The sequence below is a fragment of the Leptonychotes weddellii genome, chromosome 11, assembly GCF_054177405.1.
Source record: "Leptonychotes weddellii isolate Sample4059 chromosome 11, ASM5417740v2, whole genome shotgun sequence".
NCBI classification, from domain to species: Eukaryota; Metazoa; Chordata; class Mammalia; order Carnivora; family Phocidae; genus Leptonychotes; species Leptonychotes weddellii.
The window spans coordinates 6530161-6545207 of record NC_138379.1 but is presented as its reverse complement, the minus strand read 5'-3'; the positions used below and the strand labels follow the sequence as shown (position 1 = coordinate 6545207).

At 54.1% G+C, this 15047-nt stretch overlaps 1 protein-coding gene across 3 annotated transcripts; it reads right to left on the bottom strand.

The window, feature by feature from the left end:
• Positions 1-1303: 1303 nt before the first annotated feature.
• On the bottom strand, positions 1304-7661 carry BATF2 (basic leucine zipper ATF-like transcription factor 2). Of its 3 annotated transcripts, none has more exons than XM_031032097.2 (3): positions 7362-7661; positions 5969-6070; positions 1304-2948 (listed from the first exon to the last, which is right to left on the bottom strand). In XM_031032097.2, the coding sequence occupies exons 1-3, from the start codon at positions 7398-7400 to the stop codon at positions 2265-2267; spliced, it is 825 nt and encodes a 274-aa protein (XP_030887957.1). In that variant the 5' UTR covers positions 7401-7661; the 3' UTR covers positions 1304-2264. The 3 variants fall into 3 exon arrangements, with proteins under 3 accessions (XP_030887957.1, XP_006737163.1, XP_030887958.1); XM_006737100.3 differs by having other exon boundaries at positions 1304-2951; positions 7362-7656; XM_031032098.2 differs by lacking the exons at positions 5969-6070; positions 7362-7661 and adding an exon at positions 4773-5962 and having other exon boundaries at positions 1304-2951.
• Positions 7662-15047: the final 7386 nt, after the last annotated feature.

The following is a 15047-nucleotide window of genomic DNA, read 5'->3' as shown; positions in this document are numbered from 1 at the left end:
GAGGCCCGCAGACAGCCTATGTGTGAGCTTGGAAGCTGATCTCCCCGCCCCAGATGACCTCTCTTATGATGCAGCCCTGGCCAATACTTTGATTGGAGCCTGTGGAAGACCCTGAGCCAGATGCCTCCCCACTAAGCTGTGCCCAGATTCTTGCCCCACAAAAACTGTGAGATGATAAAACATTTGTCAATTAAGCCACTACGTTTTGGAGTAATTAGTTGTGCAGTGATAGATACACTCAGATCTAAATTCCTAGGATATATTCAACTATGTGGAAGCCTCATGCTATAACAGTAGCTGTGTTTACAAATTTGAGGATTCACAGATATTAGCTCATATCCCTTCTCAAGAATCCTACAACATCTCCTCCTACTCCTTTTCTTTTTCTATTTTTAAATAAACATATCAAACTATAGTGACAGTTACACATTCTATTTTTTTCTGCCCCATGTGTTGTGAGCATTTCCCCATCTCATTAACTATTCTTCAAAGCATTCTTTATTCCTCGCACCTCTTCAGCAGCCCATTATAGGAGTGCGCCAGTGTTAATTTAATCACTCCCCTCTCTTATGTTTTGAGCTCAAGGTAGGGTTTTAACTCCTTGGGTCACATCTATGAGTACATGCTGGCCCCTTCAAGCAGGGCTTATGGGACGAGTATGGGGTAGGGGGAAGGCAGGATCGTCTGTGTTTAAGTGCTCCTGATGTTGCATCAAGTCTGTGCCACTTCCTGGTTATGTGTCCTTGGGCTGGTTACTTAACACTCCCAGGCCTCAGTTTCCCCTTCTGGACAGTGGGAATAATATCCATACCTACCTCACAGAGTTATTGAGGGATATTAGAGGCATAACCTGGAGTTAACCCAAGTAAAACACAGCACAGTATCTGACTATATTTAGGGTATATGGACACAAGTCAGACCACAATATCCTCACAAACACACACCCTGCTCCTCGTTGAGTCCTGGTCCATGGTGCATTATATCACCTCTTGTTCCAGACTCCAGCTGGCCTCCAATCAAAAGCACCTTGGCTTTCCTCCCACCAGTCTGACCCCACCTCTGGCACCACCCACAATCCTGCAACCATCACACCAGGTCTAGCTGTGTGGTCCTGGGCAAGTTCAGCCTGTCTCTGGGTCTCAGCTTCCTCATTTGTGATATGAGGAGGGGGTTAGATTGGGAGGTCCATGATGGATTGCCCACCTCTAAACTCTAGACTATTACCTCTTTTTTCAAAGGCCCTTCAGTTTCAACCATGCCGAGCACAGTCAGAGCTTTAAAGAATGGGCCAACGCAAAAAGAATTGGAAAACGTTTTAATTTATTTACCATAACATGTGTGCCGAGACTTGTGCTCAGCATCCTGGAGTGTGTTAAATACTAGCATAGTGTCTGTTTACATGTGTGTGAAAATCTGGGTGAAGAATTGGGGTTTCTCATCTCGGGCCCCTTACAGAGCTTGTCCTGAGTCTGAGTGAGAACCCACACACAGCCCCCCACCAACCCCTACCCCAGTAGATACTGCAGCTGAGCTCCTGCCTGGGAGAGGCAGGGAGCCATTTGGGAATAGCCTGGGGAGCTGACCCTGGAGAATCTCCCAGAGGTCTTAGTATGGCTATGGGTGCCCCTCCTGCAGAAATCCCTGGGGGGACGGTTCCAGGCTTCTCCCCAACTCCAACCCACAGGTTCAGCTCCTTGGCACTGAAAACACTGCTAGGGAAGAAAGAGTCCACTTCCGGGCTCCTGCTTGGCCTCTCCCTATCCAGGCTTGGACTCTGGACTAGCCCCAGCTAGGGTGAAGTTTCAGGAACTGCAGGGCTCTGTCACAAACCAGAAGAAAGAGCTCCTTCCCGTTCCCAGCACATAAACCTCACACCAGCCCCCAGTTTCTAGGACTTCAACTCCTAGGGTGCCCGGGCCAGGATCCCACCAGGAGAAGGAGGAACAGATGGTGGTGTTTCAGGTCCCCAAAAAGGCTGTGTGACCTTGGGCATGTCACATGGCTTCTCTGGCCTCTGTCTCCTTATCTAAAAAAGTGGTGTGATCATCTGGATTTTGCAGAATGACCATGAAGTTGAAATAAGATAATGGCGGTGACAGGGCCTGGCAGTGCTGGGCAGCAGTGATGACGTTCTCTTCCTGGTGAAATGCTGGGCCAGCTGGTCAGCCAAGAAAGGCAACTCCAATGGTAAAGGAGGAGATGCCTGTGTGCTGAGGCTGCTACTTCAGCCCAAGGAAGGGGCTAGCTCGGCTCCCAGGGATGGGTTAGAAGTGGACTTGAGCAGAGGAGAGCAGGGGGAAAGCCAAGAGTGGGAGAGGGCTGGAATCCACACCCAGCCCTTGCTGATCTGCTGCGGATAACGCCGCAGGCTTGTGCTCCCCACCCTGCAGGCAGGCCAGCCCCAGAGCAGTTGAGAGGCTGTCAGGTGAGGACCCCAGCTTCCCTCTGGTGGGGTGCTCCAACACAAGGGGCTGTAGAAGGGTGGGTTGGGCCGGGGGACCGGGCAGGAGGGTGTCGAGCTTGGAGGAAGGCCTTGGCAGGCTGGAGCCAGTGGGCGAGGCTGACTGGACAGGGCTGGGGGACAGTTGGGCAGGAGGTGCAGTGACCTGGGTGGAGTCAAGGGACAGAGAAGGCAGAGGGGACAGGGGGAGGCCAGGCGAACTATGAGGCTGTGGATCTGGAGAGAGCCGGTGAGCCGAGGGAGAAGAGACTGAGGTCTGAAACAGGCCCCGCTGCTCCCGGCAGCCATGTTGTCCATGGAGCATGGGGTCCGGGGGCCGCTCGGTCTGGCCCCAGCAGCCAGGGGTCACTGGAGCCAACCAGGTGGCAGAGTCCATGAGGCACAGGCGCTCATGCGCATGCAGGGTCCGGCTCCACCACACCAGCTCGGCCTGCAGGGCCTGGATCTCCTTCCGCAGCACGTGGTTGTGTTTCTCCAGGGTCTCGTGCTGCTGGGGGCAGAAGCAGATGGGTGGGGGAGGGGATGTCAGCCAGCATGAGTCCTGTACCCCGTCCCTAGCGTCCTTAACTTAGAGGGAAAGGTATATTGCCATCCAAATGTCTCAGCGAGGGCCCCTTGGCTCCTCTCTGGCCGGCTCTCCACAACCACCCAGCCCCTCTTGCCCATTCCACTCCTACTGGGGCTCAGATTGGCCTGCTCTCCATCCTCACCACCGGTCCCCTGGGCCAGCTGGTCTCCACCAGCCAGCCACCTCCACTCACTTGAGAACTCCACCAGCGTCCTGACTGGGGCGCCCCTGAAACCATCCTGTTCTCTTGGCCCAGAGGAACAGTTTGGCAATTACGGGATCAACTGTACATTCAAGTTCAAGTCCTTTAAAGGCTCCCACACCTCCCTGTACACCGTGGCCCCAGCTCACACCTCCAGCTTTATCTCTCTGGGATATCTATCTTCTCCTGCTCCCCTTAACTTCCTGTCCCTCCAGTGGACTCTGCTTCCTCACCACATTTCCTGTCTCCTCTGCCTGCACACTCTTCCAGTCCCTCCTCCCCTGGGCTAATCCTGACGTGGCCTTCTCATGACAGCTTGGAGGTCATTCTGTCTCGCACACTTCTAGGCTGCTCCATGCCCCTGTCAGATCTCCCTAGTGCCCAGAACTGACTCACGGAGGCACTGTGGGAGGAGCCCCGGGTAGTGTTTCAGAGGGTGGCAGCACCGGAATGTTCTATTCGGCACCCCCGAATCAGCATCTGGGTAAGTTCTGTTCTGCTGGACTCTGGGTTCTGAGAACCCACTGATAGTGTGCAGTTTTAAACGACCCTTTATAGTGACAGCAATGAAGACCTTTCTTTCCACAGCTCCTAAGGCTGAGTGACTTCCTCTTGTTCCCTCCCCTACCATACCCCTTTTGTGGACAATTTTTATTTATCTTTTCTTTATTTTCTTTTTTTCATTGATTTGAAAGAGAGAGAGAGACTGCGTGAGCAGGGGAGGGGCAGAGACAGAAGCTCAAGCTGACTCCTTGCTGAGCACAGGGCCCTACTGGCCCCACACGGGCTCCACTTGGGGCTCCATCTCATGACCCATGAGATCATGACCTGAGCTGAAACCAAGAACCGGACGCTTAACCCACTGAGCCACCCAGGCGCCCCTTTTGTGGACAGTTTTTCAAAGGGGAAGCCATAAGGATGTTTTACATAAAAATGTTGCTGAGAGCATGAACTCAAAATGCTAACAGGCCTCAAAACCCCTAGCAGCCCTACTTCCAGGCTGGTCTCTGCATGTGGAATGATATTTTTAAAACATGGCATTAGGTCACCTCTCACCTAAATTCTCCGCAGGCTTCAATTCACCTCCAGAAACTGAGTCATTTGCTGGTTCACTCCTTCGTTCCCTCGCTATCTCTAGGCCGCTCACGTGTTACCTCCTCAGGGGAGGCTTCCCCGGTTAGGTTTCCGTCACCCCACCCTCCCCGCTCCCTTGCCTCTGCCCTGCTGTATTTGGCCCCACAGTGCTTATCACCAGCTGACATCCCCAATCCCCCACGGATAATTTATTTGTCTGTCTGGCTCCCCCATGAAAATATGAGCCCCGGAGAGTGCGGGGTAGGTTTTTGTCTGCTGTGTTCGAAGCTGTATTGCCGATGCTGAGAACTGTACCTGTCACACGGGAGACACTCAATAGGCCTTTTTAGGAGGAGTGAACACATGAATGCACGAAGCCTCCACCCTGCCAGGCGGGCACCATCCTGGTCCTCACTCACACACGCCTGCGCCAGCACTATTTCATCTGCCAGCAGGCCTTTTCCTACCTTCATCCGTTTGGAAAACTCCTATGCATCCTTCAACACCAGCTCAGACTCCATCTCCATGATCACCCTGATGTCACTGCCTGTGTGTTGTCCCCACTTTGTGCTCCTAGAGCACTTTATCCCGATTCCATCATCCGCTCCACAGGGCACGACTGAGTTCCTTCTATTTGTCAGGCACTGCTCCAGGTGATGGGGAAACAGCAGAGGACAAAATAGTTCCCTGCCTTCATGCTGCTTCTAGTCCGGTGAGGGAGACGAGCAATAGACCTCAAACATGTAAGTTCAGGGCTAACAAGAAGAATAGAGCAGAGTACAGGTAGCCGGCTCTTTAGATCATGTGGTTTAGAAAGGCCCTTCGGAGGAGGTGACATTTAAACCAAACAACCGGAAAGAAGTGAGGATCTAGCCGGACTGTGGCCTGAGGCTAGAGGGAACAGTCTCTGCAGAGCCCCTGGGCTGGATGTGCGGGGCCATTGAAGGAACAGGGAGAACAGGGTGTGGGGTGTTAGGGGAGGAGACAGCATAGGGCCTTTGGCAGGCAGGGCTGTAGAATTTCACTCTGCACTGTAAGAACTAAGGTGTAAGCATTTTTCCCAAGGGCCAGGTCCTGAGCCCAGCTCTGAATCCTTTCCCTGGGATGGAACCGGTGATGTCCTTTCTCTCTGCCACAGAGGAAGAAGAAAAGCTCCAAGGGTCAGCTTACCATCCAAGGTCAAGTTACCATCCAAGGTTAAGAGGCAAGTACAGTGGAGCCCTCCCCAACCCCACTGGGCTCCTTTGCCTCCTTTAGTCGCCACAAGGGTCCTGCCAGTGGGCAGGGATTATGGTCCCCGTTTTTGGATGAGGACAGTGAAGCTCAGCGAAGGAAGTGACTTGTAGCTATGAGTGCCATGGCTGGGACTCTAAAGCAGCCCATCTTAACCCTGAACGAGTTTCTCATAGGGTGAGTGCTTGTCTCCTCTCCCTAGATCCCGGGTGCCTCAAGGGCAGGGCTGGGCCGCGGACACACCTTTGTGTCCCCAGAGCCCAGCGCAGGTCTGGCACAGTTTGTACTCAGCACCTCTCTCAAGCTCAGGCGACCTGGAAACATACAGCAGTGGAGGGAGAGCCGCTCACAGGCGTGGAGATAGGGATGGAGGAGAGGTGGCCAGGCCAGGAAAGTGGAGTCAGGGTAGGGAAGGGAAGGCATCCCCCACCTGGTGCAGGGCGTCCGCCTTGTCCGTGTGCTTCTGCCGGCTGCGCTGGGCGGCTGCGCGGTTCTTCTGCTTCTTCTTCAGCCTCTGATGCTCCTCGGGGTCCTGCAGGGTGTGAGGCAGAGGGCTCAGGGGTCCCGGCAGGGGCTTGCACCCTCTGTCCAGGCCATCTGTAAAGCCACACTCTCCCCGATCCAATTCCCCAAGGGTCTCCTGTCTCCTAGAGGCCCCACACACGGCATCGCTCGCAGGTACACCTTGTTGGAACACCTGCCTCACCCCCACGGCCTGCTTACAGCTAACAGTGGGGGAGGACGAACGGAGGAGCCCAAAGCCTCAGTTTGAATGCAGACAGAACGGACTTCACGCCTACGCTCTGCTTAGCAGCCATCCGGCTCCGGGCAAATCGCTCCCTTCTGGAGCCCAGCTGCCTCATCCGCACAAGGGCCACAAAGCAGGCATGAGCTTCGTCAGCAAGGGCAGGGCCAGGGTCCGATTCGGCTCCGTGAGCCCAGGCCCAGCCCAGGCCCGAAGCTGATATTCAGTGACACAACAGATTTTTATTGAGCACCTACTGTGTGCCAGGCACCGAGTGAGGGGGACAAAAGAGCAAATCAAGCAGGCAAAAATCCCAGCCCTCAAGTTGCTGACATTCTGTGTGGCAGTAACCTGGAAGGAATGCATGAGTGGACCCAAAGCTTCCCAGCAGTGCCCCTCCTCCTCCCCGGGACCCCACATTAGGGGGTCCGTGAAACTTAGACAAAATATTTAACCCCAGTGCCCCACGTTTTGGAAGGTTGGGCAAGAGAGAATGTTGGAGACCCCGCAGCCCAAATCCCCCTTCCCCTAGGTCACTCTGGGAGTGTGTTCTGACTGTAGGGAGCTCAGACGGGACCCAAGACCCTGCCCTCCCTGGCTGAGAACTCCATGTTGCTCAGTTGATGGTCATTAAGAGGTCCATCGCAGGTTCTGGGAGGGCGAAGAGACTGGAGCCTGGGGGAAAGACCTGCACTTGACAGAAGGAGGTAGGCTTCTGGTACTTGGGTCCTGGGACAGGAGCAGGAACTCCAAGGGGAGCCACGCCAGAGAATCTGGGGAGGGAAGAGAATGCTCCCATAAGGGCAATGAGGGGAGGGTGGGTGAGGAGACAGCACTATTCAGAAGCCACGTTCTAAAACGGGAGCCTGGCTCTGCACTATGAGAGCAGGAAAGCCCTCACTTCAGTCACCTGGGGAAACTGAAGCCCAGAGAGGGGATATGTGGATCCCATGGTCACACCGCCTGTAAGTACAGAGCTGGGACTAGAAGCTCTGACCGTGTCCCTCCCTGCCTGGGAACTGGGGACGCTTGGCCCTATTCCCCTTCTCATCCCCTGTCCCTGGTTCCCTGTACTCACCGTCCTGGTCAGCAGCCCACTGCCCCCACAGAGGTGCATGGCTTAGGCAAGGGGCGGGCAGAGGCTCAGTTCGGGTGTCCCTCTGCCACTGTGACCTCCCAGTGCCCTCTGGGGGCTCAAGGAAGTGGCAGCTCTTTAAATCCCCGGTGACCACTCCGCCCCCAGCAAACCAAGTTTCAGTTTCTTCTAAAGCCACTGGCTGCTCAGAATCCCTGGCTCGGGTTGGCTCACGTGGCTGGAATTTCCTAACACGAACTGGCCTTCCGGTTGGGTCCCTTTTCTGGAAGGAGAGCGATGACAACGGAGGGTGGCCAGAGGAGGGGACACCAAAAGTCTGTTATTGGGGGAGGGTTCTGGGGGAGGGAGGGCAGGCAGCCAGGCACAGAGACAAGAGGCGAAGCCAATGGGGAGCCAAGGGCTCATGTGGGACACGGGAGAGCCTCTGGGAGCTGGAACTGCTGGCGTCCAGGTTTGCCGTCCACCTCTGGCCCGTGGGAGCTGCGCAGCTTTGAGAACGTGATTCATCCTCTCTGAGTCTTAGTTTCCTCATCTCTAATGGGTGTAGGGGGATGGGACAAGTAGCTACTCAGAGCGTCACGGAGGAACCAAGCAAGATAATACAACCACCCCCAAACCCTCGGAGACCAATGTTGAGGCAAGTATGCAAAAATAAGCAATGGCCCTTAAATAGGAGAACAGATGGATAAATTACTGTGTTTTCATTCAACAGACCACGCAGAAGTAGAGGGAGCGGTGTCTAGCGGTTAGGAGAACAGCCTCCAAGCTATGTGACTTGGGGACATAATTTCACCTTTCTGGGGAGCCTGGGGGGCTCAGCTGATTAAGTGTCTGCCTCAGGTCATGATCTCGGGGTCCTGGGATCGAGCCCCACGTCGGGCTCCTTGCTCAGCGGGGAGCCTGCTTCTCCCTCTCGCTCTGCCTGCTGCTCCCCCTGCTTGTGCTCTCTCGCTCGCTCTCTCAAATAAAAAAATACAATCTTAAAAAAAATTAATTTCACCTTTCTGTGCCTTTGTTTTCAAATCTATAAAGGGGGGATAAAAATAATTCTGTCAGGAACGTGAAATGCGGTGAGGCAGGCAAGGCACCTGCAACCATGCCTGGTACAGAGGAAGAGTCCGACAAATACTTGCAACTCTGATCTGCTGGGCGATTCAGAGCTGCACTGAGCATCATGCCTGAGAGTCCGTCAGGTCCAGTTGTTTGAAAATCACAAGCTGCAACAAGATCCAAACAACACCATTTCTGTAAGGTTGAATCATATGGGTATGCAAATATGTAATAAAAGTATAAAAATGTGCATGGGAATGAGAAACACGAAATTCAGAATGTGGTGACGGGGGCGCACCGATACACAGGGATTTCAGTGTCTGTGGTGTCCTGTGGCTTAAACACTCTGATAGTATTATTACCTACATGTTGGCGTATACCTGTTTCCTTTTTTTTTTTTAAGATTTTTTTTTTTTTTTTTTTTGGTCAGAGAGAGAGAGAGGCAGACAGAGGGAGCAGCAGGTGTCCCACTGAGCAAGGATCCCGATGCAGGACTCGACCCCCGAACCTTGGCATCATGACCCGAGCCGAAGGCAGACGCTTAACCGACTGAGCCACCGAGGCGTTCCTGAAGTGTTTCCTAATAAATACTTCTATTAAAGACTTAGCAAACCCAGAAGCCTCAGGCAAACCTGCACGGTTGTTGTATCTCTAAGGGAGATCGTGCACGGAAGGGACATCTGTCTGGGGACAGAGGAGCCAGGAACCCCGGTCCGAGAACAGCATAGCAACTGATGTGCGGTGCCCAGGGTCCCGTGGTCTGGTGACTAGAGCACCTCGGATTGTATCTGAGCCCTGAGGGCTCAAGGCTGTTGGTGTGGGATCACAGGAATGGCAAATAGTGTAGATGGGATCTTCTGATAGGTAATGGTGTCCTGCAGGGCGGTGTTGAGGGGTTCACAGCTGCCTCGGGGCTTCTTAGAAAAGAGCAGGGCAGATGAGTCGCAGCATCTGCCGTGCTGTGATTGATTAGTGATGTCTGCCTTGAGCGGGGCTGGGGGAGTGGCCACCCCTGCTCTGCCTAGAATTGGGCATGAAACCAGTCTGGGCTTTAGAGTCAGACGCGACTCTGATACTTGGCACTCAAAGGTCGATGCGGCCTCAACATTGTCATACGTACGCTGTAGATGACAATGAGATCATACCTATTTTACAAAGTTGCTTTGAAGATGGAAAAGAATGAGCTGAGAAGAAAGCTCTCTGCATATGGTAAAGTGCTATCCCGCTAGAATCCGTTCCCCTTGGTGAGATTTGTGGGAACCCGGGATTAATGAAGCCTCCTAATTGTAAATGCCCAGGCGAGGAGGGGATGGGCATGACAGCTGGGTCTGGCCCTCCTTGCTTGAAAGGGGTCGGGGAGCAGAGGCTGAAGTGGGGCACCGCATGCAGGGAGGCTGCCTCGATGTCTCTGGATGATTTTTGTTCCTCAGAAACCAAGAGGGCCAGGTCATCTTGCCTGAGGCGGGCACCTAAGGGGCTCATTAAGCCAGTCCATGAGCTCCACAGGGAAGGATCTGGGAAAGCCACACATGTGATGTAACCAAGAAAAAAAAAAATCTGTGGGGTAGGGGGGCAGTGGCTAGGCCCCAGACCTGGACCCCCAGTCTTTCCCTCTGCAGACCCTAGCTTGGGGTGGAAAGGAGACAGTCAGCAAGTGTGGCCACAGCCCTGGAGGAAGTCTGAAGAAGGCAGCGCTTATGGCTGGCTCTCCCTGAGCCGTGTCAGGGATGAGGGACACAGAATGGGTAATGTTTAACCACGAATGGCTGTGCGTGGCTTCCCCAAAAGGTGGACGCCCTCCCAGGCCGGCAGGGCAGGCTTCCGGGTCCTCCAGGGCAACCTCCTACTTAGAAGGGAAAGAGACTAATGCCCAGAGAGCCCAGGTGGCCTGGAGGGAGGGGGCAGAGCTGGAGGGAGGACACACCTCTCTTCTCCGAGCCCTGAGTCCTCGTCCACAGCCAGGGCGGGAGGGCCTGATCCTCTAGTTCGAAGCCTGCAGCCCCTGCAAGGGGAGGCTGGGAGGCCTCCCCAAACCAGAGCTACAGAGTGAGCTCTTGGGCAACGGGGTCGTTTCCTGTCTTACTCTCCAAAGTATCAAACACTGCCTCCACATAAGGGGTGATCAATTGATGAATGAATGAATGCAAGTCCCGCAGACAGCTTGCCAGAAACCCCAAAAGCTTCCTGGACGAGTAAAGAAACTTCTGCCTTACTCATTCCCACAGGACCTGCCTTGGATTCCTGGGGGGGGGCTCTCCTCAACCAACCTCCTCATTTTACCAGCGAGGAAACTGAAGCACAGGGAGGATACAGTCACACAGCTGGTTTGGGAGAAGCCCTGTCCCAGTTCCTTCCCACACCTTATAGGCTTGGAGAGATGCTGGGGGTCTCCAGTTGTCCAGGCATGAAGACCCTCTGTCTAGGTCTCCCCCACCTCCCACCGTGCACACCCCTCACTTGAGGCCTGGTCTTCTCGGGATAGCAGAGAAAGAGACCAAGTGGCTGCAGACGGGGCTGAGGCTGGCTATAGACTTCCCACTTGCAACTGTGGATGGACCTGCGTGGGAGCGAAGCCTCGGCCCACACCAGTTCACACCCCGCCCAGGGTGTGAGACTCACACCCAGCACATCAGCTGGCTGGCAGGCCTGGGTGGGGAGTCTGTGGCAGCAGAGGGCACTTCCTACTGGGGAGATCAGAGAAGGTCCTCCAAAGAAGAAACTCTTTAGCAAGGACACTGGAGGATGGGCAGGCTCCATCCTGGGGCCTGGAACTTGATCTCGGGCAAGTCACTTGACTCTTTCTGCCTCTTCTGTAAAGTGGGCATAAAAATATAAGGATTTGATGAAGTCATATATGTGCCTGGCACATAAACATTGGTTCAACTTTTAATGAAGGCACTCAATAAATATCTGAGAAATTTTTGTCCACATAACCAAAGGCTTGTATTTTAGTTCATTATTATTATGTATTTTAAGAAAAAAATGGTGGAGGGGCACCTGGGTGGCTCAGTCGGTTAAACGTCTGCCTTCGGTTCAGGTCACGATCCCAGAGTCAGAGTCTTGGGATGGAGCCCCACGTCGTTGTCATCAGGCTCCCTGCACAGCGGGGAGTCTGCTTCTGCCCCTCCCCCTGCTCCTTCTCTCTCTCTCTCTCTCAAATAAAAAATCTTAAAAAAAAAGAAAAAAAGGTGGAGTACATGAGGGATGAGATTTTTTTTTTCCTAATGAAATACCTTTTTAGTGGAAAAAAAAAGTGTTGCTGTCCACGTGTAAGCAGCAGCACTTAATATTTGATGTCAGTTGTTCAAAATTTCTCATGCTTCTAAAGGGCTATTAATAACAGATGGGAAATTAGGAGTCTCTGCATTCGTAGTTTTCTAAATGATCTAACTCAAGCTTAAGTTACTGGCAAGTCTAGAGCGTAACAGCTTTAGGCACAGTTGGATCATGATGCCCAAACTATGTCATCAGGAGCGAGCGTCTCACCCTCACTCTTCTAGTAAGATGGCCACGAGGAGGGCGCATCCCTCCACCCCCCGCCACTTTCCCAGAGGTTCCCACAAAGGGCCAGGACTTGGTTTGGCTTAAGTCACGTGGCTATTCCCGACATCAGTCACTGTGGCCAGGAGATAAAGTAAGATAGGCCAGGCAGGGGTCTCAGGCCCATCCTGGAGCTCAGGAGAAGGGGTCAGCCCTGTTTTAATTCTAGGGACTGGGGGTGAGGGAAGGGCAACCCCCATAGGGCTGTTGGCGGGAGAAGGCGTAACAGATACTGGGCTGACGCCACCACCTTGGCTCAGATTCAGACATGAGGAAGCTGCTGCTAGAGATGCATCCCTTGGTGGAGTCACATTCACCAGGTGGGATGGACTCCATGCCCCCACGTCTGACACCAACCCTACACCCTCTCTTTCCTTTGCTTCACAGGGACCCATGGGTGGAAAAGCGGAGGCCTGCTGAGGGAAAGATTCCAAATGAACCGAATGCTGGGCAGGGACTAGGGCAGCGACATCTTGGGGACTCCCCAGGGCTGAGGGAGGAAAAGACTGACTTTCACTTCAGCACAGCACCCTGTGAACACTCATCCCAGCTGCAATCTGCAAATAGCCGGGCTTCCCAGGAACTGGGTGACTTCACCAGGGCTCAGTGACGCTGTCACTGCTCAGCTATCAGTGGGAGCTGGGGCAGGGTGCCCAGCCCTCGTCCTGCTGGGCCCTCTGCTGCCCCCAAAGCTTTGTGCTTCTGATTATCTGTTCCTTGAACATACACGTCTTTCCCGGAAGCAGACTCAAACTTTTGGGAGTGGGCAGGGAGTATAAATAATTAACAGCTGAGCGCTAGAGTCAGCAAACCTCCCAGGGCTTCGCAGGATGTGGCCCTGGTGACTGCAGCTCCTGGATTTTCCAGGTGGTCCAAGTCCCAGACAGGCTAGGGTTCAAATCCCTGCTCTGCCACTTCCAGCTGTGTGACCTTAGACACGGCCCATGGTTTCTCTGGGCCTCAGTTTCCTTGTCTGTAAAATGGGGACAATACCCTTGCTTTGCCAGCGCTGTCATGATGACGGAAACCACGGATGGAAAGCAGTCACCAGGGGCGCCTGGGTGGCTCAACGGGTTAAGTGTCTGACTCTTGATTTCGGCTCAGGTCATGATCCCAGGGTCCTGGGATCGAGCACCTCGTCGGGCTCTGCGCTCAGTGTGGAGTCTGCTTGAGATTCTCTCTCTCCCTCTCTTTCCCTCTGCCCCTCCCTCTGCCCACATTCTCTCTCTCAAAATAAATGAAAAGAAAATGTTAAAAAAAAGAGAGAGAGAAAGCAAGCAAGCAGTCACCAGCAAGTTCCCTCTTGTCCCAGCGTCCCTGGCTGGCTCTCCCTTGTCACATCTCCTCTGCCTGCTGCACACAGCAGAGAGGCCCATGCTGGGGACGCTGCTAAGATCCTAGACACTAGAGAGGAAGGGCTGTCACTCTGGCCTTTGAGGGAGCCTCTCCACTCCCCAAATGGCTCTCCCTCATTTTGTCTTTGGTGCTGGACACCAGGAAGGCCTTGCTCTGAGGCTAGTGGGGCAGGGTCATGAGCCAGAGCCTGGAGGGCGGAAGTGGGTGGGATATACAAGCCCAACTCAGCGTGGCCAATGTCCCCCAAGCAAGAGACAAGAGAGCACTTGCCTTGGCTGACCCATCCCAAGTACTGTACCAAGGGTGCCAAGAGCTTTGGCAAGGCAGCTTGGCCGTAAGTCGTGGTCAGAAGATTCTGGAGATTGTCCATCCGGTCTCCTTGCTTTATGGGTGGGGAAAGTAAGGTTCGGCGAGAGAAGGGGACTTGGCCAAGTGCAAGGACATGGCAGAATCCGGCTGACAGGTTCTGCCACAGCCCCAGCAGGCTTTTACCATCGTGCTCTTCTTGATCCAGCTCATGGCTTCTGGCTCTGGAGCAGAAATAATGAGGACACAGAGCACCCTCAAGCAGATGGGGAGCGTTCCTCCTTCCTGTGGAGGAAACCCGCTGTGGGTCTGCAAGGGAAAGACTGCTGACCCACGGTGAAGTACCCATGAGGATGGGGCCTCCCACAGGTCCCGGGCCAGGGGTCCTGAAGCTGAAGGGGGTCCCCATGCAGAAGAAAGCCTAGGAAAGGGTCCCAGGAAAACTGGATCTACTGGCAGCTCACGTGCTACCAGGCACAGGGCCTCAGGCAGGCTTGTGCCCTCTCTGGGGCTCAGTTTTCTCATATGTAACGTGAAAGAGTGTGACAACTCACCTTTCAGGGCCCCTCTTGCTGTGGCTGGAGGCTGGGGCTGGCCTGAGGCTTTCTGGGAGATGGACACCTTGCAGCCTGGGGAGTCTGTGCCATTTAAGAGAACAGAGGGGGCTTTCTATCAGACAAGGGGACACTGAACGGAGGGTGGGTACGTGGGCTCGGGAGGTCTGGGCCCTCTCCTGGTACTGCCACCTGCCTGACTCCCACTCTAGGCCTCAGCTCCCCGGGTGCCCAGGAGACGCCCTTTTCAGTGTGGGCCGCTCTAGGAGTTGGCCTCTGGGGGACCTCAGCAGCCAAGGTCTGGAGGCCGAGAAGCCTAGTGGTTAAGAATAAGGCCGACAGGGCGCCTGGGTGGCTCAGATGGTTAAGCGTCTGCCTTCGGCTCAGGTCATGATCCCAGGGTCCTGGAATCGAGTTCCACATCGGGCTCCCTGCTCCTTGGGAGCCTGCTTCTCCCTCTGCCTCTCTCTCTCTCTCTCTGTCTCTCATGAATAAATGAATAAAATCTTTAAAAAAAAAAAAAAAAGAATAAGGCCGACAGGGCTCAGCTGCTTTCTAGCTGACTGAGCTGCTAGGAAGCAGTTAACAGACCCTCTGCCTCTGTCCCCTTTACTCAACAGATATTTACTGAGCATCCACTACGTGGCAGGCCCTGCTCTAGGTGCTGGGAGACATCTGATTAAAGAAAAAAAATAGGGGCGCCTGGGTGGCTCAGTTGGTTAAGTGACTGCCTTCAGCTCAGGTCATGATCCTGGAGTCCCGGGATCGAGTCCCGCATCGGGCTCCCTGCTCGGCGGGGAGTCTGCTTCTCCCTCTGACCCTCCTCCCTCTCATGCTCTCTGTCTCTCATTCTCTCTCTCTC

Coding starts and splice junctions, on each gene's coding strand:
- BATF2 (XM_006737100.3), bottom strand. CDS start 7,400: ATGCACCTCTGTGGGGGCAGTGGGCTGCTGACCAGGACG. Junction 6,071..7,361: donor GTGGGCTGCTGACCAGGACG/GTGAGTACAGGG, acceptor CACACCCTGCAG/GACCCCGAGGAGCATCAGAG. Junction 2,952..5,968: donor AGGCGGACGCCCTGCACCAG/GTGGGGGATGCC, acceptor TTCTGCCCCCAG/CAGCACGAGACCCTGGAGAA.